Source organism: Tinamus guttatus, unplaced genomic scaffold (assembly GCF_059628265.1).
Source record: "Tinamus guttatus ecotype Peru unplaced genomic scaffold, ASM5962826v1 Tinamus_guttatus_pri_ptg000125l, whole genome shotgun sequence".
Classification (NCBI taxonomy): domain Eukaryota; kingdom Metazoa; phylum Chordata; class Aves; order Tinamiformes; family Tinamidae; genus Tinamus; species Tinamus guttatus.
Window position 1 is genome coordinate 2,365,666 of NW_028288659.1, and position 26,349 is coordinate 2,392,014.

At 38.7% G+C, this 26,349-nt stretch overlaps 1 protein-coding gene across 9 annotated transcripts in view; it reads left to right on the top strand.

Annotated features, from left to right (window-relative positions):
* The window catches only part of ERC1 (ELKS/RAB6-interacting/CAST family member 1), a 263,972-nt gene that overhangs the window by 230,026 nt on the left and 7,597 nt on the right, over window positions 1–26,349 (top strand). For 6 of the 9 annotated variants that reach the window (XM_088521600.1, XM_088521601.1, XM_088521604.1 and 3 more), the window contains 2 exons: window positions 6,674–6,775; window positions 22,548–22,736. In XM_088521600.1, the coding sequence (XP_088377726.1) occupies window positions 6,674–6,775; window positions 22,548–22,736 (291 nt within the window). Of the gene's footprint in view, window positions 1–6,673; window positions 6,776–8,359; window positions 8,427–22,547; window positions 22,737–26,349 lie in introns of those variants that run through there. The other 3 variants (XM_088521607.1, XM_088521606.1, XM_088521608.1) reach the window with 1 other exon arrangement.

Here is a 26,349-nt window from a genome sequence, read left to right on the forward strand (position 1 = left end):
TAAATTTCATTAAATTTGTCAGTGGGCAAACCTGTTCATCTCCTAAGGAACTAATAAAGCTCCAAGAGACACATTCTTGTACAAGGAATATTTCAGTTCAAAGTTTGCCTTTTCTAAAAATCTATCCACACATGTCTACATATGTCAGGCCTCAAGACAACTCAATATCTGAACCTTTAATTTAGTTTAAAGGTTTTTGGAAGTGCATTCTCCAGAATGAAGTTTCTCTGTAATTATCACATATGGAAAGGTAAACAGAAACAATAGAAAGAATTAAATATAAAATTGAATAGGTTGATAAGGCCTTTCATTTGATAAGGTAACATTGTTGTAACATTGCCAATAGTTGATGTGGGAGCCTATATCTCAGGTAGAATCTGTGTTAAATCTTGCAGGTTTTGAAAGTCCTAGCAGCTGCATGCTGCACATGTGCTTTGAGGTCACAGGAAAACAGAATGAAGTTAATGGGAAGGTTTTGTCTTTGTTTTCAGCCGAACAACATGTCTATTTGCTGTTAATAGTGGAATCTTAGTTACTTAGTTAAGGAGCACATCCCAATCCCAATGCTACCGTATGTCTTTAAAACCTAAAATGACAATTCAGTTTGTAATACGTAATATTATGATTTGAAAAATCATTAAATTCTATGAATGTAAAAAGTGCATATAGTAAAACAGTTCATACAATCTTTCAGAGATCCTGTTCAAGGTAAGTGTTTATTTAAGGTAGTTATGGAGTGCATCATACTTCAATGTGAAATTCATTCTCAATCTGTTTCTGACTGCAAGATTCCAGTAGGTCCGTGGCTGTGTGTTTACAGAGTGCATAGCTTGCTGCACTTTTTTTGTAAAATAAAGCAGGGGCTATCTGACAGTCTTTATGAGAATATAATTTTCAAATATATTGAATTCTGCTTAGAACTCGGGGAAAAAATTATTCTGTTTCTCCATTAATTTTTACATTTTTAATGGGCAAAACTTTTTCAGTATATTGCACTTACATGTCTGTACTGTCATTGAAAAATGCAACTTTTTAACTGAGAGAAGTGGGATGAATCTTTTAGCTCGCTGACACACCGTCTCCACCACACATCCGTTTGTCACCAGTACAGTCATCCTATTAATGTTTACTTACTGTGGGCTTTTTTTAACCTCTACATTAAAAGATTAATAAAGCTTGTTTAGACTAGTTAGAAAGACCAGAAATTGCACGACTCAAATATTTTGTAAAAAGTGAGAAAGTAGCCTCTGATATCATCGTTTGCACTGCGACCCATGGTGGAAAACCCGATTTGCTGAGAACTAGTTGAAAGTTACACTAATGTCAGCATGAACTAGGCTAGATTCGTGCAATGAATGAATAGCTAATTAGTTAATATCTGCTTTTTATTAGAGGTCTTGTCTAGAGATACAGAAATGTTATTCTTACAAAGGAAATTTGGCTTCAAAAATTTGCCAGGGAACTGATTAACAGAACTTTAGCTATCCTGCAGAAATGCTTAAGAAAGGTATGTATTCACTTTAGAATATCTAGTTTAGCGCAAGCTTTCAAATAAAAATATTCTCTAAAATATGTTATAAACAATGTCTATGCAGTTAAATCTATGGTTTTCAGATTTATGTGTGGAATGCCACTTTAAAGGGCCTGTTAGTCCCAGGCAGAAGTGCTCTAGGCTGTTTTACCAGTTATGTGCCTCCATATGTCTCTTACTTTCTCTCTGTACTCTGTGAATCAACTTCATTTTTTTCTCATATAGTAATTCACCTTTGATAAGATCTATAGAGCTTGGTATTTAGGGTGCAAGTGCACAGACAAAGCTACCAGTGTAGCTTGCAGTGAACAAAAAGCAACTTACTATTAGGCAGCTCCAGGTGAGATTACACTTTGAAGCAGTACATCCGTGAAGTAGGATCTTAGTGATGATTCTCAAACAATATTCACCATGGCTACAGTTTGGGCAGCTAAAATATTTTTCAAGTGCTATTTGGAAGGGAAGTTTTCAGGTGTTGGCTGCATGAAATAATCAAATCCATGGTAATTTCCTGGTGTACCCAAACATCTAAAGAATGCAAAATTCAAACCTAAGTAAACTGTCAAATAATCAGATAAAGTATAGGGAAAATATAGGAAACATAAATGTGAAATCCCCACAGGCATACAAAACAGCAAAAGAGAAAGGAGAATAATTTTAAAAGTGGTGATGCTGAGCATTCACATTTGTGAGTAAAACAAGCTTATCTCATACTTTCTCCTGGTTTTCTTTCAATATAACCACCTGCTGTAGCAAGGCATAGAACAGAGGCCAAGGCTAAATACTGACAAGAAGCAGGAAGGGAATTAGGGAAATACGTACAGAGACAAGAGCAAGTTTTAAAAGGGAAAAAGAAGAGGCAGGAAAAAAAAGAGGCAAGATCTATTGCACTGTATTGGCACAATCATATAGGTGGAAAAAAAACATTTTCTTTGTTAGATACAATGTCCATGCAGATGTTATACTTTAGATCTGCAGTCTACAGGCTCTGCTCTGCAAATGCCTTGTGGCAGGTTATCCGCAGTCAGGCCAGACTTTCAGTTAGAGGCCCTGAAAAGGGTGTGCGATGGCTCCTTGGTAATTTTGAGGGTTGGCACTAGTCTAAAAGGTTTGGGGACTTTCCTCTGTGTAGTGGTTATTAGCAAACTTCAAGTTTCAAAGGCTTGGAAATGCTGCCAAGTGAATTACAGTACTATACCTGGGCAACATCTCTTTGAAATGTGGAGGTAGGAGGTTTGCTATCTGTGTTACATGAAGATCGCTTTCAGGATTTTTAGTGATTGGAGGGCAAGAAATAAGGCTAGTCTGTCCCCACCCCCCCCCCCCCCGCAAAAAATGTGGGAAAATCTAGAAACCTTTAGTTTGTTTGTCCCTTTTTTTTTTCCTTCTGGCATGTCTGGCATATCAGTACAAGCAAGAAGGTCTTGGTCTAAGTGGATCTGACGTCCGGTTCTTATCATCACTGGTTTTGATGACAAGCTCTGTTGGTTTTAGGCAAAGGCACTCCTCAGGCAGCCCATTTGTCCGCGTTGCTCAGGCATTTTCGCACGGAACAGTGGTTAAAACCACTTTGTTGCTCATCGTTTTTACAGCGATGTAGAAATGTTTGCCCTAGGATCTGCGCCATAACCTCATAAGGTGGGAGCAGATTGTATAATAGCGCGATGACAAAGCAGTTTAGGACTGCAGGATGTTGGAGTGGTTCCCCACAGAAAAGTAAACTGTTTGTTTTTAAATCATTCCAACAGCCATATGCCAGTACTCTAGAAATTTCCATCCTTTTGAGGGTTTTTTTTTTAGGAGGGGAGCAGTGGGAGAGAAACTCAGTTCACATATTTCCATTTGTTTTGAAAATTCCCAATTAGAAGTTGCTCAGTTAGCATTTGAGTCCAGAGAAGAAGCTTTTTGTTCCCATATTTGACAGGAGGAGGATTAGAAAATTATTTTTTGTTCTGCAGCAGTGCTTGGACCTTCAATGCTGGAAAGTTGCTAGTGGTATCTTATCAATAAGTAGATTTCTTTCCCCTCTTGACTTCTGCCTAATTCCAAAAATATATGTGTTAAGTAGTTCCTGTTATGAAACCATAGTGCCAAACATGACTTTTTCTTGCTATGATGTGTCTATCAAAAAGCATGCACTTTTGGATTATCAGCAGCAAGAAGGTCAGGCTGGATTGAAGGAGAGTGCAGAAAATGACCTTCTAGGTGAACTGGCCACGTATGTTCCCCATCACTGGGACATTGCAGGGACAAGAATCACACACAGTCTTTCCTCTAGAAAAAGTCTTTCCTTGAGGACAAGAGGAAATGGCCTCAAGTTGCAACCAGGGGAGGTTAAGGTTAGACATTAAGAAGAATTTCTACACAGAAAAAGTAGTCAAGCATTGAACAAGCTGCTCAGGGAAGTGGTGAATGAAGCACTTAGGGACATGGTTTAGCAGGTATGGTGTTGAAGGGTTTACGGTTGGACTCGACAATCTTAAAGGTCTTTTCCAACCATAATGGTTCTATGGTTCTATGATTCTATGATACACTTGGATTAGCTTTTGGAGTGGTCTCTCATAGCACTAAATTGTATACGTGCAACCAGATGGAATTTTGCAACTTAATTTCCTTTTCTTTTGAAAACCCCAGCCTTAATATTTATAGAAGAAGATGAAAAAGCCTAAATAATTAGAATTACAAAAAAAAAAAAAAAAAGGTTGCATTTGGTCATCTAGTGCAAACGCCTGCTCTAAGTATGCCCAATATGCCAGAGATAAGTATGCCTCAGATTGCTCTGAGCCATGCCAAGTCAGGTTTTGACTATCTCCAGATAGTCAGCACTCTCTGGTTCTAGTGCTTCATCATCCTCATTGTGAAAAGATTTTTCCTCATATCTATGTTGAATTTTCTGTATTTCAACTTATTCTCATTTCCTCTTCCTTTGTCACTGTGCATCTCCAAGAAGGAGGTGTTTGGCTCCATGTTTGGCTCCATATTCACATTTCTTATGAAATAATTAAAGAAGCCTACTCTTCAGCATAGTCCATTCTCATTCTCTCAGCATCATAGGTCTTGCTAAGTATTAGTAGTGGAATAACCCACATGAAATTAAGCACCTGCAGGATGCAATCTCTTCAGTTCCACTTTGGAAAGTTCTCTGAGAGATCCTGTGCTTCAAATGTTTAGGTCTGTATATTTTTCCATCCTGTAATGGCAGTAAGACTTTTTTTTACATGCACTATCATAAAGCGTGTTGTCTGTCTCTGGGAAAAAAACTTTAGAAAGCTGCTTTTTTTTTCTCCTTGAAAAGTCAGTGTTACATACTAACATTGTACTAGTCTGATGTTTTTTCTACTTTTTAATAGATTCATTCTCACGCAGTTTGAAAGTCATGCAACACATGTTTATTGGAAAGAACAAAAATGTAAAATAATTTGGAATCTGTAGGTCTCTCTTGAAAAGAAGACCAGGAAGACCATTATATTTTAGACTGGTTATTAAGGAAACCAGTCTAAAATGTCATAAAATAATAAACATTGAAATGGCATCTTGAGAATAGACCAATTGTCCAAGTATTAATATAGCGTGTTTCAATCAGTGACTTATGAATGATAAGAGTCAGACTTGGAATTCAAAACTTCTCTGACAAAACACTGAGCAAACAATATAAAGATTTTGTATGGTTACATTGCTCTCCTCAAGCACAATTTAGTATTAACTTTTTTAAAATGAGTCCAAAATAAAATCAAACCCAGATTCAGACCCTGGACCTTTTCTATAATGATCTGAATACAGTCAAATAGAATTTACTTTCTCTAGCCTTGAGGCACTCATTAAAATTATAGTTTTCAGTGAGAAACCAGTAAGTTGTGAAGGGAATGAATCAGTAACTGGCATTTTTACAGAAAGTTGTGAACTTTCATTAAGACATTTAATTTAGTGAATCTAAATGATTTAATATGTCTAGCTATGTACTATTTGCTACGTATTATATATTAAGTCTGTCTATGCTTTTTTTTCTTTTTTTTCTTTTTTTTTCCTTTTTCTTTTAACTGATACAAGCATTTCATAAACCTTAAGAAGGGGCTTTGTCTAACTTGTAAGGTTGTCGGTGCAAGGAGAATTGTCTCCTTTCCATTATGGCTCTGCTGCAAGGCCCAAGTGCACTTGTTTCCTTGCATATTTGTGCATGTGTTTGTAGGGACTTAGGGACCTCCTTTCTTAGAGACCTATCTTTTTAAACAATTTGTTTTGAACAAGAAGTAGAGGAGCAACATGTGTTCGATCAGTTGTCCGGGTATGACCAGAAGGCTCCTTTGAGTTTACATTTTTGTTTTAAACTTACTAAAAAATTGCCTTGAACATATCTGCTTGTCAAGAGTTCTACATGTATTTTATATTTGGGTTTTTTTGGTGTTTTTTTTTTTATTATATATCCTTGGAATTTTGAAGTTTCCGGAGAAGTTGAAGAAAAGCTAAGAATAAGAAACTTGCTTTGTATTTTGATAATTTTCAGCTTGACTCTGTGGTTTGTTATTTTAAACATGTCAATTACATCATTTTATTATTCTCTTTTTAATCTTCTCATATGAAGGCTTTTCTATTCTTCAGATTTTTCTTACCAATCTGAGGATTTTTTTCCAACTCCCTGCTATATCCATTGAAATATTGTTAACATGTTTATACTGAATCGACTTTTCTTATGTAATGCCATATTCATTTTTATTATTGTCAGCTTTTTTTACTCTTTTTGTAAATTTAAGTTCATCATTTGTTTTATTTTCATCTAATATCTGCACATTTAATAGATGTCTTCAATGAGTTGCTTTCCAGATTGGTGCTTGAACCTTAATCTTAAGGTTCTTTAACAATAAGCGAGTTTCTCTGTACACATATGACAGCACAAGGCTTAGTAGGTATAATTCTGATGAGCCAGTTCATTGCAAAACAACTTATCCTCAAAATGAAGTGGTTTGTACTTGTTTACCAGGTTTTGCTAATTCTCTGTTGTAAGAAATACTAACGTTTAATGTATGCACTTTTTCATATATATTTTTTGGATATACAGCGTAACATACATATCCTATTCCCATTAGCCCTTATATTACAAGTCCTTTTATTAGAAAGTAGACTGAGATTCTTCTTTCTCTTTAATAGACTCAAAACCGTATGAAGCTGATGGCTGACAACTATGAGGATGATCACCTCAAATCCTCATCCCATTCCAACCAAACCAACCACAAACCCTCCCCAGACCAGGTAATATGTCTTTTTTTTTTTGTCTTTTAAAGTAATTTTTACTATGAGGTCTGTTTATTTTGAGTTGTACATAATTTTCCCTGACATGTTTGCAGTACCTTGGAACAAAAATAGCATTCCACGGTAGAGTTATAAAAGAGAAATGGATGCTGCATTTCTGTTGGCTTCCTTGAAAACTCCCGAAATATGAACAAGCCGTTCCCAGTACAAAGCTGTTATTAAGTGGGTGGAGGTGAAGGAGCAAACAAGGAAAGGGAAGAAAGAAATGTTACTGTCCCAAAATGCAGGACTTGCCTCTTCTCTAGCATATTTGGATTTTTAGAAACTCAAGCTTACTGCTTGAGTAGGCGGGGTGTCCAGGACTGTTTCTTGTCTTGAGTAGCAGGAAATCATGCTTAGGATCAGCTTTCTGATCTATGGATTGCATGTGAGCAGTTCCCTTCATTTCCCAGGAGGGAGCCCTGGCCTCTGTGCCAAATGAGCACAGGCTGCTCCTCTCAAACTCAATGGGCCATAAACTGAAGGAAAATCAATTTGCCATCTCCACGGCAATGTAGAGCCACGTGTGTCATTTACAGAGCACAGCCCTGTGTTTGATAACTATCGGAGAGATTACCTATCCCTTGGGTAGCACAGAAAATGCCAATGTAATTGCATAGCCTATGTTGTAATCTCCTCTGGTCCAGTTTAATTGTAACATTAGCAATCATTAATCATTGTCTTGACCAGCTGAAGGAGCGTTTGGCACTTCTCCCTTCCCTTTGGCTGATCTAGAAATAGGTGAGGCCTGAAGGAAGGCATCTCACTCTAGACCTCAAAATACCAGCTCAGTGAAATATAGAAATTATGAGTAAGGTATGCAAGGAAAATGGCAAACAAACACGTACTTATTCACCTTACTAAAAGATATATGTAAAAATCTCTGTCTGTATCAGAGAATGATATAGGATATGAAAAGAGGAAGGGTTAGAAATTCTCACATTTTCAAATCACCCTCCTTTCACCTGTTGCTTTCACACCCCCCTCTACATTATAAATAAAGATCTGTAAATAGAATGACTTGAATTTTCTGAAATGTCTTCAGAAAATGTTGATCATACCTTCTTCAGGAGAGCGCAATTGTTACTACTGCAGATTGCATTGATTTTCTAATGTTAATTAGGAGGAAAATTTAGAGCGTCGATTGTTTATATGCAGCAAGCCTGCAGAGAAGTCAAGTCATTTTCATAATGCCTCTGTAGCACATGCTTAAAAAGGAGCACAGGTGGCATTTGCAGATGAAATGAAGAGATAAAAATTAAATACTTAAGGAAGTTATTGCAGGGGCTCATGGGGGAAGTGGGTTGGAAGGGGAGGAGATGGGTCTAGTTGCCCTTTCCCCGTGTATAGGGACATTTTAAAAGACCTCAAAGCTTCCAAGAGCATGAGCCTCCAGATAGCTCAGAGTCTTGCTCCGGGAATTAAAAGAACGCCTTTTTACTGCTGTTTGTACTCACGTTATGTGCTTTAAATACTAACCAAGTCTTTGTTTCGTTCCCATGCTGCGCTGGGGCTCTCCCCCGCTGGCCACCTCTGCACCGCTAGGATGAGGAGGAGGGTATTTGGGCATAACGAGTCAGATGCTCTTAGTGCAGCCATTTTGTTCAGAACGGTGAGAATCCCCTTCTCCTACCAGCCCCACCAGCGATGCCTTCCCCTGTCCCCCTGTCCCCTCGCTCCCGCGTGCCCCTTTTCCCTTGCTTCTGTCCTCTCTGCATGCGTCTGTTGCTGCTGTCTTGATTTCTAGGTTGGGATTTTCTGTCTGCTGGTAATCAAGGCCTTGCTTCGTGCTGCTGCGGGGAGAGCTTTCCAGGGCACGTAATCGAGTTTACGTGCAAGGCAAGCAGCTAATGCCTCTGCGAGAGCAGGAAATGTCTCTCCTATAATTTGTCGTTTACTTCGCGGAGGAAATGTTTTCAGGGAGATTCTTTTTCAAAGCAGTTTGCACCGTAGCCAAATCTCTGTGTGTTTTTTCAATTCTGCTTAGCAATGAATTTGCTCAGAGATACTGTTCTTCAGGAGACCGTGGTGTTTGAGCACACCGAGATGTGCCCCTGAGATTGCTGCCACATGAACTGACTTAAATAGTCACAGATACTTGCTCAGAATAGATGATTCTTGATAATGAATAGGAATTTATTTCTTATAAACTTTGAAGGCAGAAAAGAACATGACCTTAACCCTCCTCTCTCCCCATCCTCATTGTTCTCTGGAAAAAAAAAAAAAAAAGGAGTGAGGGGGAAATTCTGCTTATTTGCCATTTAAGCTCCATTTGTTTCTTTATATCTGACCCCATAATTTATCTTTTCTGCTGTCAAATTGTCTCCACAACAACTCCCATTTCCAGAAGAGAAGGCAATGCCCAGGAAAGTGCCCTTGTCCTTGCTCTGGTTCTTTTGTAAAAAACACAGTAAAAGTCCATTTACTGACCAGGAGCCTTGAGGCACAGTTACAGAGATGGATTATAAGGCTACAAGACATAGGATTAATTTTTGTTTTCTAGAAGATGTTTTATGGGAAGATGAATCTCTTTTAAAATGTTTTCTTTAGTATTTCAGGGATTGAGATATAATAATATTTAAAGATTTAAATGAAAACTTTTCACTTATCCTTGTAAGAAAACATATTTCACATGATTTTCTTTGCAGTCTATCTCAGAAATTGATTTTTTCATATCAATTATTTAAAATATTTTTCCTGAAAATTTCTATGGAATTTTTGGACCTCGCATTTCTGAAAATAATTACTCTGAGGAGTTTTTTTTAAATAAATAAAAAATACACTCTTATCTCTTCACACTTGCTCAATTAACTGCAGAGTTCTATATCTGTCTGACTGCTTAGATCAGATCCCTCTTTTCAAGTCAACCATCTGAAAAATGTAATCCAGCTGTGGCAGTGTCAAACTTGAACTTGAATTTCATGCCTTGGGGTTTGAACTGAGAGAATCTCTTCTGTGGAAAAATCAATAACGTGCTTCGTTAATTTACACTCCTCCTTGCTGATTTCACGTTCTTTTTTGAGTCGCTGCTCTTGCAAGGGTTGTGTGTTAGTATACGATGTTAGGCATTTTAGAGACTTACAAGGCTTGTAGAGATTTGCTGAAGCATGTCACTTGAACACGAAGGACCTGGTAAGTAAAGGATGAGAAGGAAGAGCACACGCACTCTGAAGGTATGCATGATTCTGGTTTTTATTCTAGAGCGAAAATGGAGGTTGTGTTGCAAACACTGATTGAACCTTTCCTCTCCCAACTGCTGACACATTTATGAATGCGGCTGTGCATGGTTTCTCTTAATTTGCTGTATAAAGACGGGGGTGGTTCACATACCAATCACACACAGAGTACCTCCCCCCTTTCCCCTTGACACGTTTTCCTCAGCTTCCATGCTATGGCAGCAGGGCAAGGCAAGGCAAGCGTTCTTCTCATCCCTTTTGTAAAAGAGAAGATACTATAAACCACAAAGTCCAGGTTTAAAATTAAATGTACATATGCAACAATTTGTAGGTTACAATGGCAAAGAAGAGACTAGTAGTATAAGGCTGTGAGCTAACCTTGTTCTTTACAGTTCCTTTAGATTTGAGGAGGTAGTCACCTCTGGTCACTACTGAAGATAAAGTGGAGATCACTGAAATATGTAGAATAACAAACTACATTAATTTATTTGTATGTTTTGGCATTTTCATGTTCTTTTCCCTGTAGCATTCTGGAATTGGCCCAAAGTGTTAATATTCAAATATGTCAAATCTGTACGTGATCCCAGTATTGTACATAGCTCCGCTGAAGTGGAGCCCTGCTTCTAAACATATGTGCACTTCCTGTAGTTTCAGAGTGTGGTAGTTTACATTTCAGTTTACAGGTCAATGTAAATACCATTTTTCATCCTGAAATATTAAGGTAGTCTTTCCTAGCCTTTTTCTCCAGCATTATTCCCTTGCAGTTTTTCTTATGATTTCTCTTTTTATTCCCCAGATGGAGCTCTGTGCTCCTCTATATTCAAGCATATTCACATGAGCTTGTTTGCGAGGATGCTGTTTTGTATTTTTGAAATGCTAGAATGTTTTGGCTAATGATAATGGCTTCATTACTATTCATTGTTCTAAAAAATAATAGGAATTGAACAATGTTATGATATCTAATGTGTATTATATGATACGTGTGCATGTGTGTATATATACATATACATATACATATGTATTGCATCTAGGCTGTGTGTAGTGTAGAAAAAATAGAGCTTCCATAAGTAACTTTCTCAAGCTGCTCAGCCCATCTAGGTTTAATAAGTATGGCCAGGCTATCTGCTGTGTTAGAAAGTGTGGGTATGGTTCATAAATCTTATATTACCGCTGTCTATAAAAATGAGAAGTGATTTCATTGAATAGGTGTAGTGAACGTACAATCATAGCAAACTCTTGTAAATGTGAAAGACAAAAGACATAGGAAGAAAGTGAGAAAGGAGCAGAAGTGCTACAGGCAAGAAGAGAAGCAAAACTGAAGCACTGATTTGTCCCAGTGTATGATTTATTTATGCACTATGCATTTATGCATTGTATTCTGTGTGTGTTGTGAAGTGTGCATGCTGTTGTCTAGCACTCTCCTTCCCATATTCCTGGCTTGCAGTAGGAATTGGAATCTGGTAGATGCCCTCACTGTACAAGCTTTTTGGCTCTCAGTCCGTGGAAGTGTTTTATATTAGCAGTTGCCAGAAGTCTCTGAAGTCACGGATATGCCTCTTAAGGAGCAAAACATTTGGTTTTGCTGTTCTTGAATTCCAGGAACTAAAATCTGAAAATGAATGTTGCTCTTATTAGAGAACAGTGGAATTGTCAAAGAGCTAGCATTTAGCAGGGGTGTATAAAAATGTGTTTTTTTTTCAAGATGATGAAAATATTGGCAAGTTCCTATTACTTACTGTAAAAATATTGCAAGACAAAATGTCTCTTACATTTGACATTTTTATTTCATACTTGACTTATACAAGTTTTCACAAAAAAAAAATTAAGTGTTGTGCATTGACTGCCAAATACACCAGCTAGCAAGTCTCCAAGGATTTCAGAAGGTGATGTCTGTGGTGGAAGGAGGGGGTTAAGTCACGATGGGAAAGTATTTGAATAATTTTTTAATAAGAGGGAAACCATCATTTCAAATAGATTCATGGATTTCCTATCGAAAATACCATAAATCATAATTTGCAGCATCACTAGGATGCATGTATACATTGTGTAACAAAGGCTACATTTCTAATGTTCTTATAATTTGACTTCACACATATCTTCTGAACCAAAAAACTGAAAAAAGGGAAAGTCATCAATATAAAGCATGTTTCTCATCTAATGAACTCTGAGTTTTCTACTCTAGGTTTTAATTGAGAAATTATAATATTCTGAAGGATATCTTTAGTGAATGCGTTTTTTTCTGTGAGCAGTCTTGTTCTAAATAGCCACTCGTGATTATTGATGGGTAATGGAGCTGGAATGGCATTTCTGCTTGCCATCTATTAGCACAATTCGATAGAATTAAAATAAAGAACAAGATAAACACTTAAGTCTCACAGAGAACTTGATACTGAGGCTTATGCAAAAACCAACTTGAATGCCCAAGTTTGTCAACCATGTGTTTCTGAGTGGTGTCTGATGAGCAGTTTTATCTGACCCCTAGGAATGCCCAGAATAAACATTCACAATTTCCTTCTTGTTTGTTTTGGAGGTTGTGTTTAGTTATTTCCATCTGACAACTCAAAGGAAATACGCAGTGAATTGTCACGTAGTCAGTCAGCACACCTGGCTGTTCAAAGAGATGAAGAGGAAAGTGGCAGAAGTGGGTGACAAGTGAACATAGTTGGCAGAGCTGTGACTACTCTGATGGCCGGGTGGGAGAGGTAGCGATAACAGCGTTGAGGCCATTTCAGATTTAGCTTTGCCACAGCTGTCAAACTCCATGAACTTTTTTTGAGATCATCACGGAAGCAAACTGGGAAGTTTAAGAAGAATACTTATTTTTTTTTCTCACATTATTTGGTGTTTGAATTAATACAGTGATTTCTTTTGGTGAAGTATATATGTTATGAATAATGAGTTTCATTTTCAAGTGATTGCACAGGCATTTGTAGAGTGCATAAAAGTGATCTTTCAACATAGGGGAACATTAATATCCTTGCAGTGTGCAGAGCACTGCTCGTCCTACTGTCACACTTCTGCTTAGGTGTTCAGTGTTGTTGCTTAGTACATTGGGACCTCATACGCTTCTCTGTGGATGCTTTTTGAACAAATTTATTTTCAAGATGGTCTTTTAATCGTTAGGTCAGAAAACACCAAGCTTTCATGCCTGACTTGCATTACAATATAATTTATTGGACAGAATACTATACCATGATTCAGAAGATAAATTCTTTCCTGGCATTGTCTCTAACCACTCACTTGTTCTCTTTCTCCCGCTGTCTCAAATTCTCTATTTGTAAAATGAGCTGAGTTTTTTGTAAACTGTTACTGCTGCTTGGGAAGAGTTCTATAGAAGAGCTAAGTAACGTTATTACACGAGATTTTAAAATAGTGTTGTTACAGTGATATGATGGTGATGGTAATACCTCATTTTGAATTTGTTCCCAAAATTGTGCTAGATTTGTATTTGATTCAGTTTATTAATATTTCTTATTTTTCTTTCCAAAAACGGAAAAAAAAAACCTTAATTTAAACATTTCAAGGAGCTGTCATTCTGGCATACTGAACAAAGCTCTTTAGACTGCTGCTCTTCTTTTTCATTGTCATCTTTTGTCCTCCAAAGGATCACTTCTTCCCCTGGAAGAATTTACAAATAAATTATGTAGTGGATATGTCTGTTTTAGTTCTTTGATATGTGTAAAATCTCTGTGAAAGAAATGTATCTTTAGCTTGCCTTAAAGCTGTAGCATATCCAAAATTTAAAAGCAGCTAGATGAAATAATTGTACTTTTTCTAAACAGTATCACTTGGCCTGACTGAGGGATAAGGTGTCAGATATGTTTTGTCAGTACTGATGACAGTCAAGACTCCTCACCCCCCATTTGCAGATGGACAAAACTTGTAGGAAGATCCATAATGCGATGCATTCCCATGTGCTGATACACCATAGCTAAGTAGTCATGGCAAGGACAGCACTTTGAGTGCAGTTCTCCTGTTAATCACATGGTCTTCTCTCCTTCCCTTTCCTGGAACCTTGCTTATCTGGGCACCAAAATCACTTACGCCACTGATAGACAGCTCTGCCTTTAAGCTCAGGTGTGGAGACACAAAGAAAGTGCATGGTCTGATAATGACGGCTTTCAAGAAGTATACAGCTAGAGTAAGATGCATACTATTCAAAATCCTGAGTTACTACCATACAACCATCTGTTCTTTTCAAGACGTTTGCAGGTTTCCCTTTCTTCAAAGGATAGCCTTTTCTTCTCTGACCGTAAGGCCCCTGAGTAATGGAAAGCCTTTCCTAGGTAGTGACTTTCTTACTTTAGTGTAAGTAACCATCTCATTATGATGAAGTGACCAACTTAACCCATGCTGTAATCAAATTAAGTAAGATTTTCCTTAACATTCATCTTTCTGATTTAGAGACAGCTCCTTCACACCTACTGTATCCCCACTGACATGTTATCCTGTACTGAATAAGATATTGCTGGACTGGCAACCCAGAGAAGCCTGCTGTCCTTAAAATGTTGCTAACTTCTGCTGCCAGTCATTTCCCTGTTTCTGAGAACAATGCTTTTGTTGCCTTTTTTTTAACTCTACTATTTTGCTATCTAAATGACTATTTTATGTTTAAAAATATATATTCTTTGGTCAAGAATGTTTTATCTACCAGCACCAAAGAGCTGATCTTGATATATCGTTAACTTTCATTCTGATCCCAGAATGATAAGACTGAGATTTCCAGATGGAATTCTGTAATCTTCACTTCTGGGATGAATTAAGTGATCACAAGAGGTGTAACTGGATTGTATCACTGTCTTCCTCTTGTTCTTATAGATCAAAGAGGAACACAAATAGATACTTATATTTTAAAACATTCAGAACAGATGGTTGGTTTCTTTTTGTAAAGATTTGGACTTTTCAACAAAACAATTGCAAAAAGGCCATCATTCTTTTCTAGCAAATGCGATTATTTCAGGTCTGTGTCTTATTTTCTTCTTTGATTTACAGCTAAATATGTTCCTCTTCCACTAGTTGCGTGGTCTTTGTAGCAACTAGGAGTTCTACATTCCAACATTTTTATTTGTACCTGGCTGCCTCCGTGAAAGGTGTTGCTTATAGATTTTGTCTGTACCACCTTCCAGTTGCTCTGCCATTGAAGTCTCTCATAGCCCTCATCCACCGGCCAGAATGCAACCATGCAGAGCGAGAAGTTTCTGTGAACTCTTGTTCACTGAACGGTGTTGGTAGGATAAAAGAGAGTGGACTTGAGCTCCGACACTCCCTACAAGAATAAAATCAGGCTGGGAATGCATTGCTGCAGCCGGGCTGGTTGATGTCATTGCAAGTACCTTCTCATTGTAAGTTAGGAGGAGAGGAAATTATTCAGGAAGTTGTGGGGGGAACAGTATTAGACCAGAGGAAGAATCAAACCCAAATCTGCTTTCCAATGCATTAACTATGAAAATAATCTTGAGAGAAATATGACTAAAATAAAATGTGATAAGGGCATGTAGCCAATCCAGACGCTATATTTTCCTGGCTGGTTAAGTTTATAATTGCTGAAAGGTGCCAGAATTTATAGTTCCAGCTCATATTAGGCTCACCCCAGGGAATCCAACTACATCTGTTTGCTTAATGCGATACATAGATGAGAAATATTATTTATATCTATATAAATACTTATATTTGTTCATGGGATTAGAATTTGAGTGTAGAGCAAACAACCCGAGTATTCCCGAAGACGGATGAGCCAGACATCCTGCGACTTCACGTGACTTTGCTTCGGAAGTGTCATGTAGACAGTGAGAGAGACAGCGTGAGGAGCTGGTGTTAGAGAGGGACCAGACAGAGATTCGTATCACCTGCGGACAGGGAGGTTACAGCTCCTCTCACTATAAGAGCACTGGTAGAGCACTTAAGAAATCCTTTCTGTTTTCCCTTAGCAGTGTAACAGACAGTAGGGAGACTGAAAAAATGCGATCTCTGATGTATGTGTTCACATGGGCAGATGGTCCCGGTGTGCCGGACGCGAGTCTTGTGCTTTCAAACAAAAGCATGTTAAGCCACTGGTTCTTTTCATCCCCCGTAACAAGCAGATGTAAAAAGGAAAATGCAAAACAGCAAGGGGGAAGTGTACTGTCTTGTTCATTCTTTTTTAGAGTAGTGGTAGAGGGTTTGACTGGATTAAGTGGGTTGGTATTTTCGCTTTTCTCAAACTACTATGTTCTTAGTTCTATGTTCTTTACTGTGTTAAAGAAAAAAAAAGCCACAACAATTCTGTGCAATCAAAACTTCCATTTCATTAATTACACCTAACAAAACTTCAATCAGGATAGTACTATTTAAATCTGTAGCTTCCATGTAAAATCTGCAAACACTTGTTTTCATTTGCTGGAGGAGTGTGGTTTTTTCTTGCTGGTATTCTAATTCTCTGTTTCTCCTAAGTTTGACTACCCAGTTTCACAGCTTTGTATAATTGAATTTATCATTGAAATTTTTAACTTGATAACTGTGTCAACTTACGGTAATGATACTCACAGTCAAAGGAGATTTTAACACACTTAACAGCAGAGTAAGATTTCAGTATCTCTGTATATCTTGCCCGACTTTGTCCATCCCCTTTTTTTTTCAAAAGTAAACTTCTGTGTTGTTGGATTCCCAAGAAATGTTGAAAACAAAAGAGAACTTTGAAAAAGAAAACCAGCGTTTGAATTTTTATGTCCTGACCTCATCTTGCAATTAAGTCACAGATTTTTTTTCTCCTTTACCTCAGCTAGGAATGAGACCTTCCCTTAACCTTATGGGCTGGTACAATAACCAGGAAAGGAAGAGCTGAGAGGCCCTGTGCGGTGGGAGCACAGTGCAATTCATCGTGTTCTGGAGTGCGGGTCTCTGTGAAAGCTCTTGCTCTCGAGTGTCAGGAATTGTGGAAATGGGTAAAATTCAGGCCCTGTTGCCTGCATGTAGACAAGCTCTTTAGCTCTGCAGTGTTCCCCAGTGTTCCAGTCAGAAGCGTCAAACAGGCCTGCCAGTGTGTTTCATTTCTGATATACAGCACTCCCTACTATTTCATACCTGGCTCCCCACAAAAGTTTGTACCACAGCCCATGTGAGCAAAAGTTGCCAGTGTCTGGATTTGTTATGGTGAAAAATGTTTGTGAACTGCTTTATCAGTGCTTTAGGAACCCCAGCAACGCATTGCAATTCTTTGGTTGTCACCTGCATTATAGAGAAGTGATTTTATTTGAATGGAGGGAACTAATGAAAAAACTACTTGCCCTGTTTTGTGTTTTCTCTATTCTTTTCTTCTGGTCTGGATTTTTCCCAAGGTGAAGAGGGTGAACTCTGGAAATCATTAATCCATGGGATTTGTTCATGGTGTATAAAAATTTCAAAAAGAATTTGCTTTATAAAAATGATTTCCTAATTGATTTTGTCAGGAAAGAACTGAGAAAGAGACAACTCTGTCAAAATAGCCACAATCTCTTTCAACTCCTTACGCATATTGTTTCGTTTCATGAGGACATAATCGTGAAGGGTAGATTTAAATCCGTTTTTGTCTTTGAAACAAATCTAAAGAAAACTGAGCCTGTCCTTGGGCTTTTCTCTTGTGGTCTTCTGAAGAAACCAAGTATCTCTGTGCAGCACTGAACTGAGCTGAACTGAACTGGGGTCAGGCAATGTCTTTTGAGAACTTTCTTCTGTTTCCATTTAAAATAATGAAGGGAAGACATCAGTGATAAATTGTGCTGAATTTGGGAAAGCTTTGCACTTTCTAAGCCAAATTCATGCCTCATAAAACTCCACTGCATTCAATGATTACATGTTGTTTGTATTTGGACCCTCGCATTTGTTGCCAAACAAGCACAAATGGCCAGGGAGAAGGTGTAATTCAATTTCCCATGCAAATACTTCCAGACTGTATCATTCTGTTTCTTAGATTATTTCTGTGACTTACAATATGGGAAATTTTGCACCATAGACAAAATTTTCTTTTCTCATAATATCTATAATAAAAACAAGATATGGGGGATTTTTTTTTCCTATGTGTTTCTTTTTGACATTTGAGGAGCCACTATGATCCATCTAGACTTTTCAGATCCTTCCTGCAATAATTTATTGTTAACAAGTATCTATATTTTCCCAGGCTTTCAGCCCATCTTGGGCAATGGTAGTTTGGGAAACAAGCTGCTCGGGCAGCAAACTAGCATTTGTATGCAACAATGTTTGAAAACTGGAGCTGAAAATGATTTCCTATCCTCACATGCGTATGAGAATGTGATTGACAAGTGGTAAAGGGGTAGCTCAGTTTAACTTGACTGTTTGCAAAATGTATTCACTTTGTCCAGGCTGAACTGAAGTTTGGGAGACTTTTTTTTGACTTTACAGAATTACAGACTTCAAAAAATCAGGGATCAGTCACATCTGACAAGCTAGCAAGCTAGAGCACTTCTCAGTTCATTGCTTGGAAGTGTTTGGATTCTTCTTCTGTATGCTTTTCTTCTAACGAACACATTAGGTAAAAAAAAAAAAAAAAAAAACAGTTGTATCCTCACTTCCTTTACTTTGACCCCCAAAATATATCTCAATTCCATTTTACTGCCTTTTTTATAACTCTGTTCTTTCTGGGATTTTTTCAAATATTTAATGATTTATCAGTAAGTTGAGAAGAACTTACTGAATTATTAGGTTGCAAGATGAAAGCCAGTTATCTGCAGTACTTTCCCTCTTAGCGTTTTGCAATGAGCGTTTACACACAAGATACATGCAAGCAAGGTAGTAGGAGATATTAGGAGAGTACAGGAACAGTCCTGCCAGTGCCAAGCCAAGAAGAAACTATTTTCGCCTTTTTTTTTTTTTTGGTTATTCTTGCCTAGAGGAAGCATCTGTATGGGCTTGTAAGAAAGATCCATTTGGCATTTGATCCATATGCATGATTCTGACCAGGGAGGCAAGTTTTGTAATAGAGAAAATGTTTATTATATAAGCTGATGTAGCTAGAAAAAAAAAACAGATAAATTTTAGACTTACCTACAAGCTCCAAAATTTCTTCTGTTCCAAAATGGAAGCTGCAGATTTATAGCTAAGGAGAAGTTTAGAAAGTTTTCTCTGAAATAGCTAAATAACATTAATTACATAGTTCTGAGAAAGAAAAGTGTGGTGGCTGACTTCATAGGACAAGGGGGATGTTAGCAGGGAGAAAGGTGACTGGGTTATTAGCCCTTCTGCATGGAGAACCAATAATTTAGAGCTGGTGGTTGTGGTGAGAGAGTCCTATAGCATGTTGATTAAAACCGTACTGTGCTCTGCAGATGTTTGTGGATAGTCAATATTGCATTTGTGTCAGTTCAGCAGTGTTACAGTTATACCACCCATTTGCTGGTTTTCTTCTTCATATAACCACCTGTGTATTTTAGCATATTTACATTAGACACCATTCAGACAAACTTTAAGACACCACAGTCTCCGTATCTGAGGTGTATTCGTCTCTCACAGTAAAAGTGTCCAAACATTTATGTAGGTGTCTCCAGCCACACTCAGCACAAGTACCTTTTCTTATCTATGTTGAACATAGGTGTGTTTGAATGCAGACTTTTACCGTTAAACCAATTATAAGTAGTTATTCATATTTAAGCTGGCCATTTTACAGCAACAGCGGGAGTACAGTTGAAGAAGCAGTAATAATTTCATTTTAAAGCTTTTTTTGCCCCGATAGCTTCCACAGCTTCAGTTAGAATCACATTTCTCATACTGTAAGTGAAAACTTTCTGTGAAAGCTCAAAAAGCTTACTGTTTCTGAGTGGTATTGGTTTTGAAATACATTCCCAAATGTCTTTATCAGTAGGCAGAAAGAGTTTGTTTTCATATTGGAGTTCCGTCAGGCATTTCGTGTTTCTCCTTCACCATTATAGCGATTGCTGTGTCTAGTGAAATCCATTTCCAGACCTAACTGGCCATTAACGTGACGCTGAGCTCGTGGATACATTATGCAGGCTTCATTCCATGCGTTGATGAGGATGCTCTCAGCACATCGCTGCAATTAATGAAGACTGGCTGGGTTTGAAGATAATCCTGGGTTTGGAGGGAAGTCTGGCCAGCCGCTGTGTTCCTAGAAAGCTCGGCAGCTCTGAGCTGGTCACGAGAACATGATCTGCTTGGCGAAGCCAGCGCCGCGCTGCCATCCCCCTTCGCAAATGCTCTTCCACCCTCTCAAGATAAGGCAGCGGCAGCTCTGCTGCGTGGGAAGCGCGGCACCTTCTGCTAAATGGCTCGTTCAAATTAGATATGGCAGGAACGCGGCTCTAAGGGCATTTCCTACTTGACTGGCGGGGTTTAATGGATCCCAAGCGAGAGGCGCGATTGCTCTGAGCCGCTTTGGGAGCGCTGCTAGCTCCGAGCGTTCACATGCCTCATTTGGCTTCTTTCCAGAGAGGGGAACAGGCTTCCCGAGGTACGGGGGAAGGGTGCAGGCAGAGGGAACTTGTACCCGACTTATCAGGTACTTCCGTAACGTTTGCTAGATAGTTCTGTTTTTTTGTCTACATCAGAGAGGGAGCCCCATTGCAATGGAAAGCTCAGAGGGTTAGTGAGTCGGATTCTTTTCAGACTGAAATCTACATGTCTGACAGATGTTCAGCAGGCTCTATTACCTGAAAGAGAATGCAGGACGGCTGCTACATTGTTTGTGTAGCTAATTATTAGGCATTAGCTGCCTAAGTTTTACACTTTTATTAAACATTGCTTTCTCAGGGCAAAAAAACAATCTGTTGTTTTACTCTCTGTGGGCAAGAGGATTAGTCAGAAAGGTAGAAAAGTGGTGTCTTTTCTACCTATCTTTTCTATCTATCTATCTTTTCTAGGAAATTAAAAGCTCTATGTGTTGATTCACTCATACAGGCAGTACGTTTTTGGATCTCAAGAAATGTGATTCAAAACAGAAACAGGGGCAGGTAGTGCCTGCTCATCAAACAGCCAACTTGATGTATTCAGTTAAAGACAGCCATGCTTGGTGGTGAAGGGGAGATGGGAGTAACCGTTTTGATGCTATTAAAATAACCCTTCCTACTGTCTGGTACAAGAAGGTGCTCTGCCATGCTGCAGTCTGCACTCTTGCTGTATCAAACCATATTTTCATATGTGTTGACATCTTCAAACAAATGTTGGCCCAGTGTATCACATAGCTGAAGGATTTAAAGCAGAGCCCGTGAGCTTACCCTCTCTATAGGCGTCCTGTGTCTCCCCTGTGGCCCCGTCACCGGGGCTTTTCTCAGCTGCTGCCAACCTGATGTCGCGCTGTGAGCTCCTGAGCGCAGCCAGCTCCCTGGAGGACAGGGAGCTTGGCATTCGTTAGCTGCTTAGCCGTTGCTTTCCGGTCCTCTCCCCCTGTGGAAGTTAATCCATGTAGAACAGTGCTAAAAACAAAGTAAGTGAGCCCTGACAGCCTTGTTAGCCGGCGTTGGAGCCAGAGGCTTTGCTCAAAGCACCCGGCACCCTGCGTCTGTTGACTCGGAGATTATCTCTCTCCTCGTTCATTAGCGGGGTCAGAGGTGCCCTGCTGAAAGGGCGTCCCGGGCCCGCCAGCCAGCAGCAGGTGCAGTCGCTGGCGGGCAGCACCGGGCGCTTGCCGGTGCGAGGACGGGGCGTTCGGGCTCCCCCAGCTAGAGCCCTGCAGTACGGCACCGCGCTCCTCCTCGCCTTCCACCGCTGCAAGCTCTGGAGCTGTGTGCGCTGCACTGTGAGTGTGTGCCCAGGAACGCCTAGGGCAGCCTTCCTATTCTTGTGGGGGTATACAAGTCTCTGTATGTGTGCTTGAGCTCTACTTTTCAGTAAAACAGGTGGAAAATTGACTCTTCAGATGCTTTTTGCAGGAACTCTAGTTCCAGGGACTGGAATGAGGAGCCTAGATCAGATTCAGATTAGGCAAAATGACAGAATGTAATGAATTAAAAGAGTTCCTTGGTTTTAGTTTTTCAGTCTTATCATATAGAACCTGACCTGCATAATAAAATAGAAATCTTTGCCTTTTCAGGACTATAAAAGACTTTTTGATTAATGTCTTTGTCCTAATTCTACATTAGAGATGTGATCAGTTTAGAAACCCGCATCTTGACATCATTAGAAACTACTGTTTTCAGAATCCGTTCAGTGCATGTGTATGTTGCTACTAAACATTTGCAAAACAAGGTAGAATTTACATTACTATTGCCTTGTTGTAAACAGAATTTTCCTCAGAAGATTTTGTGTTCATTAAAGCAAAGAGTTAGCACTGAAGCACTGCTGAGCAGTCAATAGACAATCCATTTAATTTATGCTGTTTCATTTTTTACCCCATGTCATCATTGTTTTTATGTTAATAAGCCATCTATCATCACCACATTCCCTCCTTCTTGTGTGCTTGGTTGCCTTCTGCATTGGTGCTGGATGGTTGTTGGGTGAAAGGAATAATGTGGGGCAGGAATATTGTGTGTTCAGGTTTCTTCCAGTGGAAAGATTATGAATTAGTGGTTGATTTCTGCATTCCGTGTTGCGTGAGCCTCAGGCTGTTCCTCACTATTCCTGTCCTCTTATTTCAGATAATTCAGCCCCTCTTAGAACTTGATCAGAATCGCAGCAAGTTGAAGTTGTACATTGGACATCTGACAGCCCTCTGCCATGACCGTGACCCCCTGATTCTGCGTGGACTCACCCCTCCTGCTTCCTACCACCTGGATGATGACCGGGCAGCCTGGGAGAAAGACCTGCAGAAGATGACTCAGGAGCAGGTGAGTTTGTGGTCTGAAGCTCTGGGTGAAGACCAGAAGCACTGACATAGATCTCACTGATGTGCCGCGCACAGTGCTGTGAAATCATTCCCTAAGTAGTGAACACAGAAAGCAAGGATGCATTCTTAAAGCGATGGAAGGATGCAATACCTTCTGGAATCATTGGTATTTAGCATTTATTACGAAATTTTATCTGTTTTGCAGTGCTTGAGGGCATGCATCTGCACACTCATTGGGAATCTAAATGCAACATACCATTTTTTCATATTTTATCTGTTAACAGATTTAGCTGCTTACTGTAAGAATTTGATATAGTCAGTAGGGATCTTAAATCTTTAATTAATGATTAATGACATTAGTCACTTAAATTATAATTGGCGCATTTTTATGAATCAGATACTTTGGGTAGAATCTTCTCATCTTTGTAAGGTATGCTCTGATTTTTTTTTTTTTTTTGTATTGCTCCCTTGCCTGCACCTAAGCTAAGCTTAGGACTCACTGTGCTACATACCCCATCCACACACGTGCATACAGTCACTCACATTTGTCTTTTAATAGAGAGTTCAAGAGTGTTAACAATGTGTTTCCAGGAGTTTCGGAGTACAGCACTGAGAGGAATAGTTCAATAATGGCGTGTCCAGTTAAGTCTCTATGGAGACAGTCAGGCTGGTTATAATTCAACCGCTGAAATAATCTTCCTTTCTCCCAAGTCTGACGATGTCATGCCTTCCTTAATCCCTTCAATGACAGGTTTTATCTGCTCTTTTCTTGCTGTAATTCATGATTCCTCACAACTCTTTTTTTTTTTTTCCTCCCTGCTGTTTGTCTCTACAACTCTTTAATTTATAGTTTTGCTACTATAGTATAGAATGCTTAAACTTTTATAGCTAAACTAATCTAAGGAATTTATACCAAAAATAAGTTTAACTGATTTTGTCTTTTTGACCTTTTGGATTATAATGCCAATTCTTTCACTAAATTACTCACTTCCATGTGTATATATAGAACTGTATTGAGTATGTACTCAAACTAATATAAGACCTATGTAGTTAAAAGTGGTTTTGTGGGTCAATGAACACTATCTTGATTCTAGCCTGACTGCTTCATCTCTGCTTTTCTTCTTTTGTGATGTTTTTGCTCATTTCCTTGCACTTTCAGCTCAGTGTTGAGTTGTGATCCAAAAATTTGAGACAGCAGCTCAGAAGCCAAATTGCAGGCAGCTAACAGAAGCAAGTCTAACAGTTTTGAAAGAAGAGCAGACCTCTAGAGATAAATATGTCTGTAACAGGACTTAGATGGTACAGGGCAGTGGGTCTCTGTCTTTGTACCTGCCTTCTTCATACTCTTGTCTGAACAACCGTAGCCTATGTGCCTCGCTCTGTATCTACATTTGCCTCCGCAGATCTGACATGTTCTTTTTTCTTCCTGTTGTCCCCTATGCCCAGCGAGTCGGCGTCTTGTGCTCATAGAGACTGTAGCCACCGATCTGGGATTAGAAGTTTTTCAGAATGATGCTGGCCATCCTCATGCAGTGAGGAGGCAGAGCTCCTATGCTGCTTTTTAAAATAGGAAGCATGCTATTTAGAACCACTTTGGCTTTCAGACTGGGGTGAAGTACTGCATGCCAAACCCTCTGGTGTGCATAGGAGGCATCTCTGAAAGTAAAATTAAAGCAAAGACTGAATTTTCCTAAAATAGACAGACTAGTCTTACTATAGCTGTGATGGTCTTTGAGTATATTGAGGGTCAGGGTCTATGGGAGTAGGTGATATCTTCTATAACATCAAGCGATGTAGGTGAAGAAAATAGAGAAGATTTTCTTTGGCAAATAGTCCTCCTAAGTAGATAGTACACCCAAAACATAATCTGTTTTTTTTTTTTCCAGGTGTGTACTGCCCTAAGATAACATATTATTTTTCTTTCACATTTTGCCAGTCTATTAGCAACATTTATTTGTTGCATGGCAAAGAAATACAGTACGAATTGTCGTGGAAATAATTATCCAAGTTGTCTTGGAGATGAGAAAGAAATATATTTTTCCATCCTCTCCCATTGCTGTCTTAATTCTACTGCCTCCCACAGTTGTTTAAAATTACTACTCCACTTGTGATTCCTATATATAACTAACTTACCATCTAAGTAGTTTTCCCCACACTCAGTCTAGATCTTATTTAATGAATGTAAGTTGAAAAATGCAAACTAATGATATATTTTGATTTACAAAACACTTTATTTATTCAGGTCTTAGAGCTTTCCCCTTTCTAACTGTGTTTAAAATATTCCCATGGGAGGGGAGGGAGGGTTAGTTCTCCAGGTTCACAGCAGCCCATGGTAGAATACCTACCTTTTGCAACTTTGGAATTTTAATGAGTTTTGTAAATTAGTTCAAATCCAGTGCATTAAATTCACTCCTGTCCCTTCTAATATGATCTTCTGTAGAGAATGCTTCTGCAGCCTCAGTGGGAAAAAAATAATCCTCTTGAATGTTAAGTAGTGCTAATGTGATTAGGGAGGGTACATTAAATTGAAAATGAGGAGTGGTGCAAACGTGTCCACTTCTCACCAGTAAGCTGGAACTTTTTTTTTTTTAAATTTAAAAATAGTTCAGAATTATGTTTTCCTATGGCTGCTTTTGTAGGTGTGATATCCCGTTGCAGCAGCTCTTATTGGCAAAGGTTGGTCCTGCTGTGTTTCATCATAACCAATGCTCTGTAGGTCTTTCATATTTGATGAGGGAGGTTCAGCTAGGAGTTTTCTGTGGCTCGTTCTGATAGGTAAAATGAGTGTATGAAGTAGACGTAAGCTCTTCACTCTTCCAGCACATCACCACAGCGATCCATGGAATCTCGTATACAAGTAGCTATTGGAATAGTGTCTGCCAGCATCAACACCATGGTTCTATGGGGAATTTGTTGCCACATAAATAATTTTGTGGACTCAAAGTTTGATTAATAATTGGTACCTTTCAGGTATAATATGTTCTTTATGCTACCATGGAATTCAACTGTGTTCCTTAGTGACTTCAGTTGATCTTAAACAAAATATGCGGCCAAAATGCTATGTGATTCTTTGAATTGACTTTGTTGGCATTTTATCAAACATATTTTCTAAAACTGAGTTACTGTAGTAAAATTTAAGTCCATTCTGTAATAAAGGCCTGAAGCCAGTACTTTATGAATACGTTGTATTTCCAAAACCAATCTAAACTGGGTGTACTAGACTACGTTGCGGACAGTAAGGAATCTTTCATGCTCGGGAACCATGTTATTAAGTTATGCATTTGGTGGAAAATATTCCTTTGAGTCAGTTCTGACCCAGTGTCTCCAAATGTGTTAACCAGCACAGTTTCTGGATCTGGCCTCTTTTGACCAGTTCATGTCTTGTTCATCTTTTTTATTAAAAAATTGAAGTTACCAGAAAGGAAGGAGAGTGTTCCAGGTCTTTAGACTGAGAAATAAACATTCCTTTCATTCATTATAAATAATTGCATTATCCTAGCAATTTCTATTAAATACAATATTTTCTTTCACTTTGTCCTAAACGTATCATTATGTTAATCTTGTTGGGCTCTGTAGAGCTACTACTGTGTTTCACATTTCAGATGGCTGCCCTT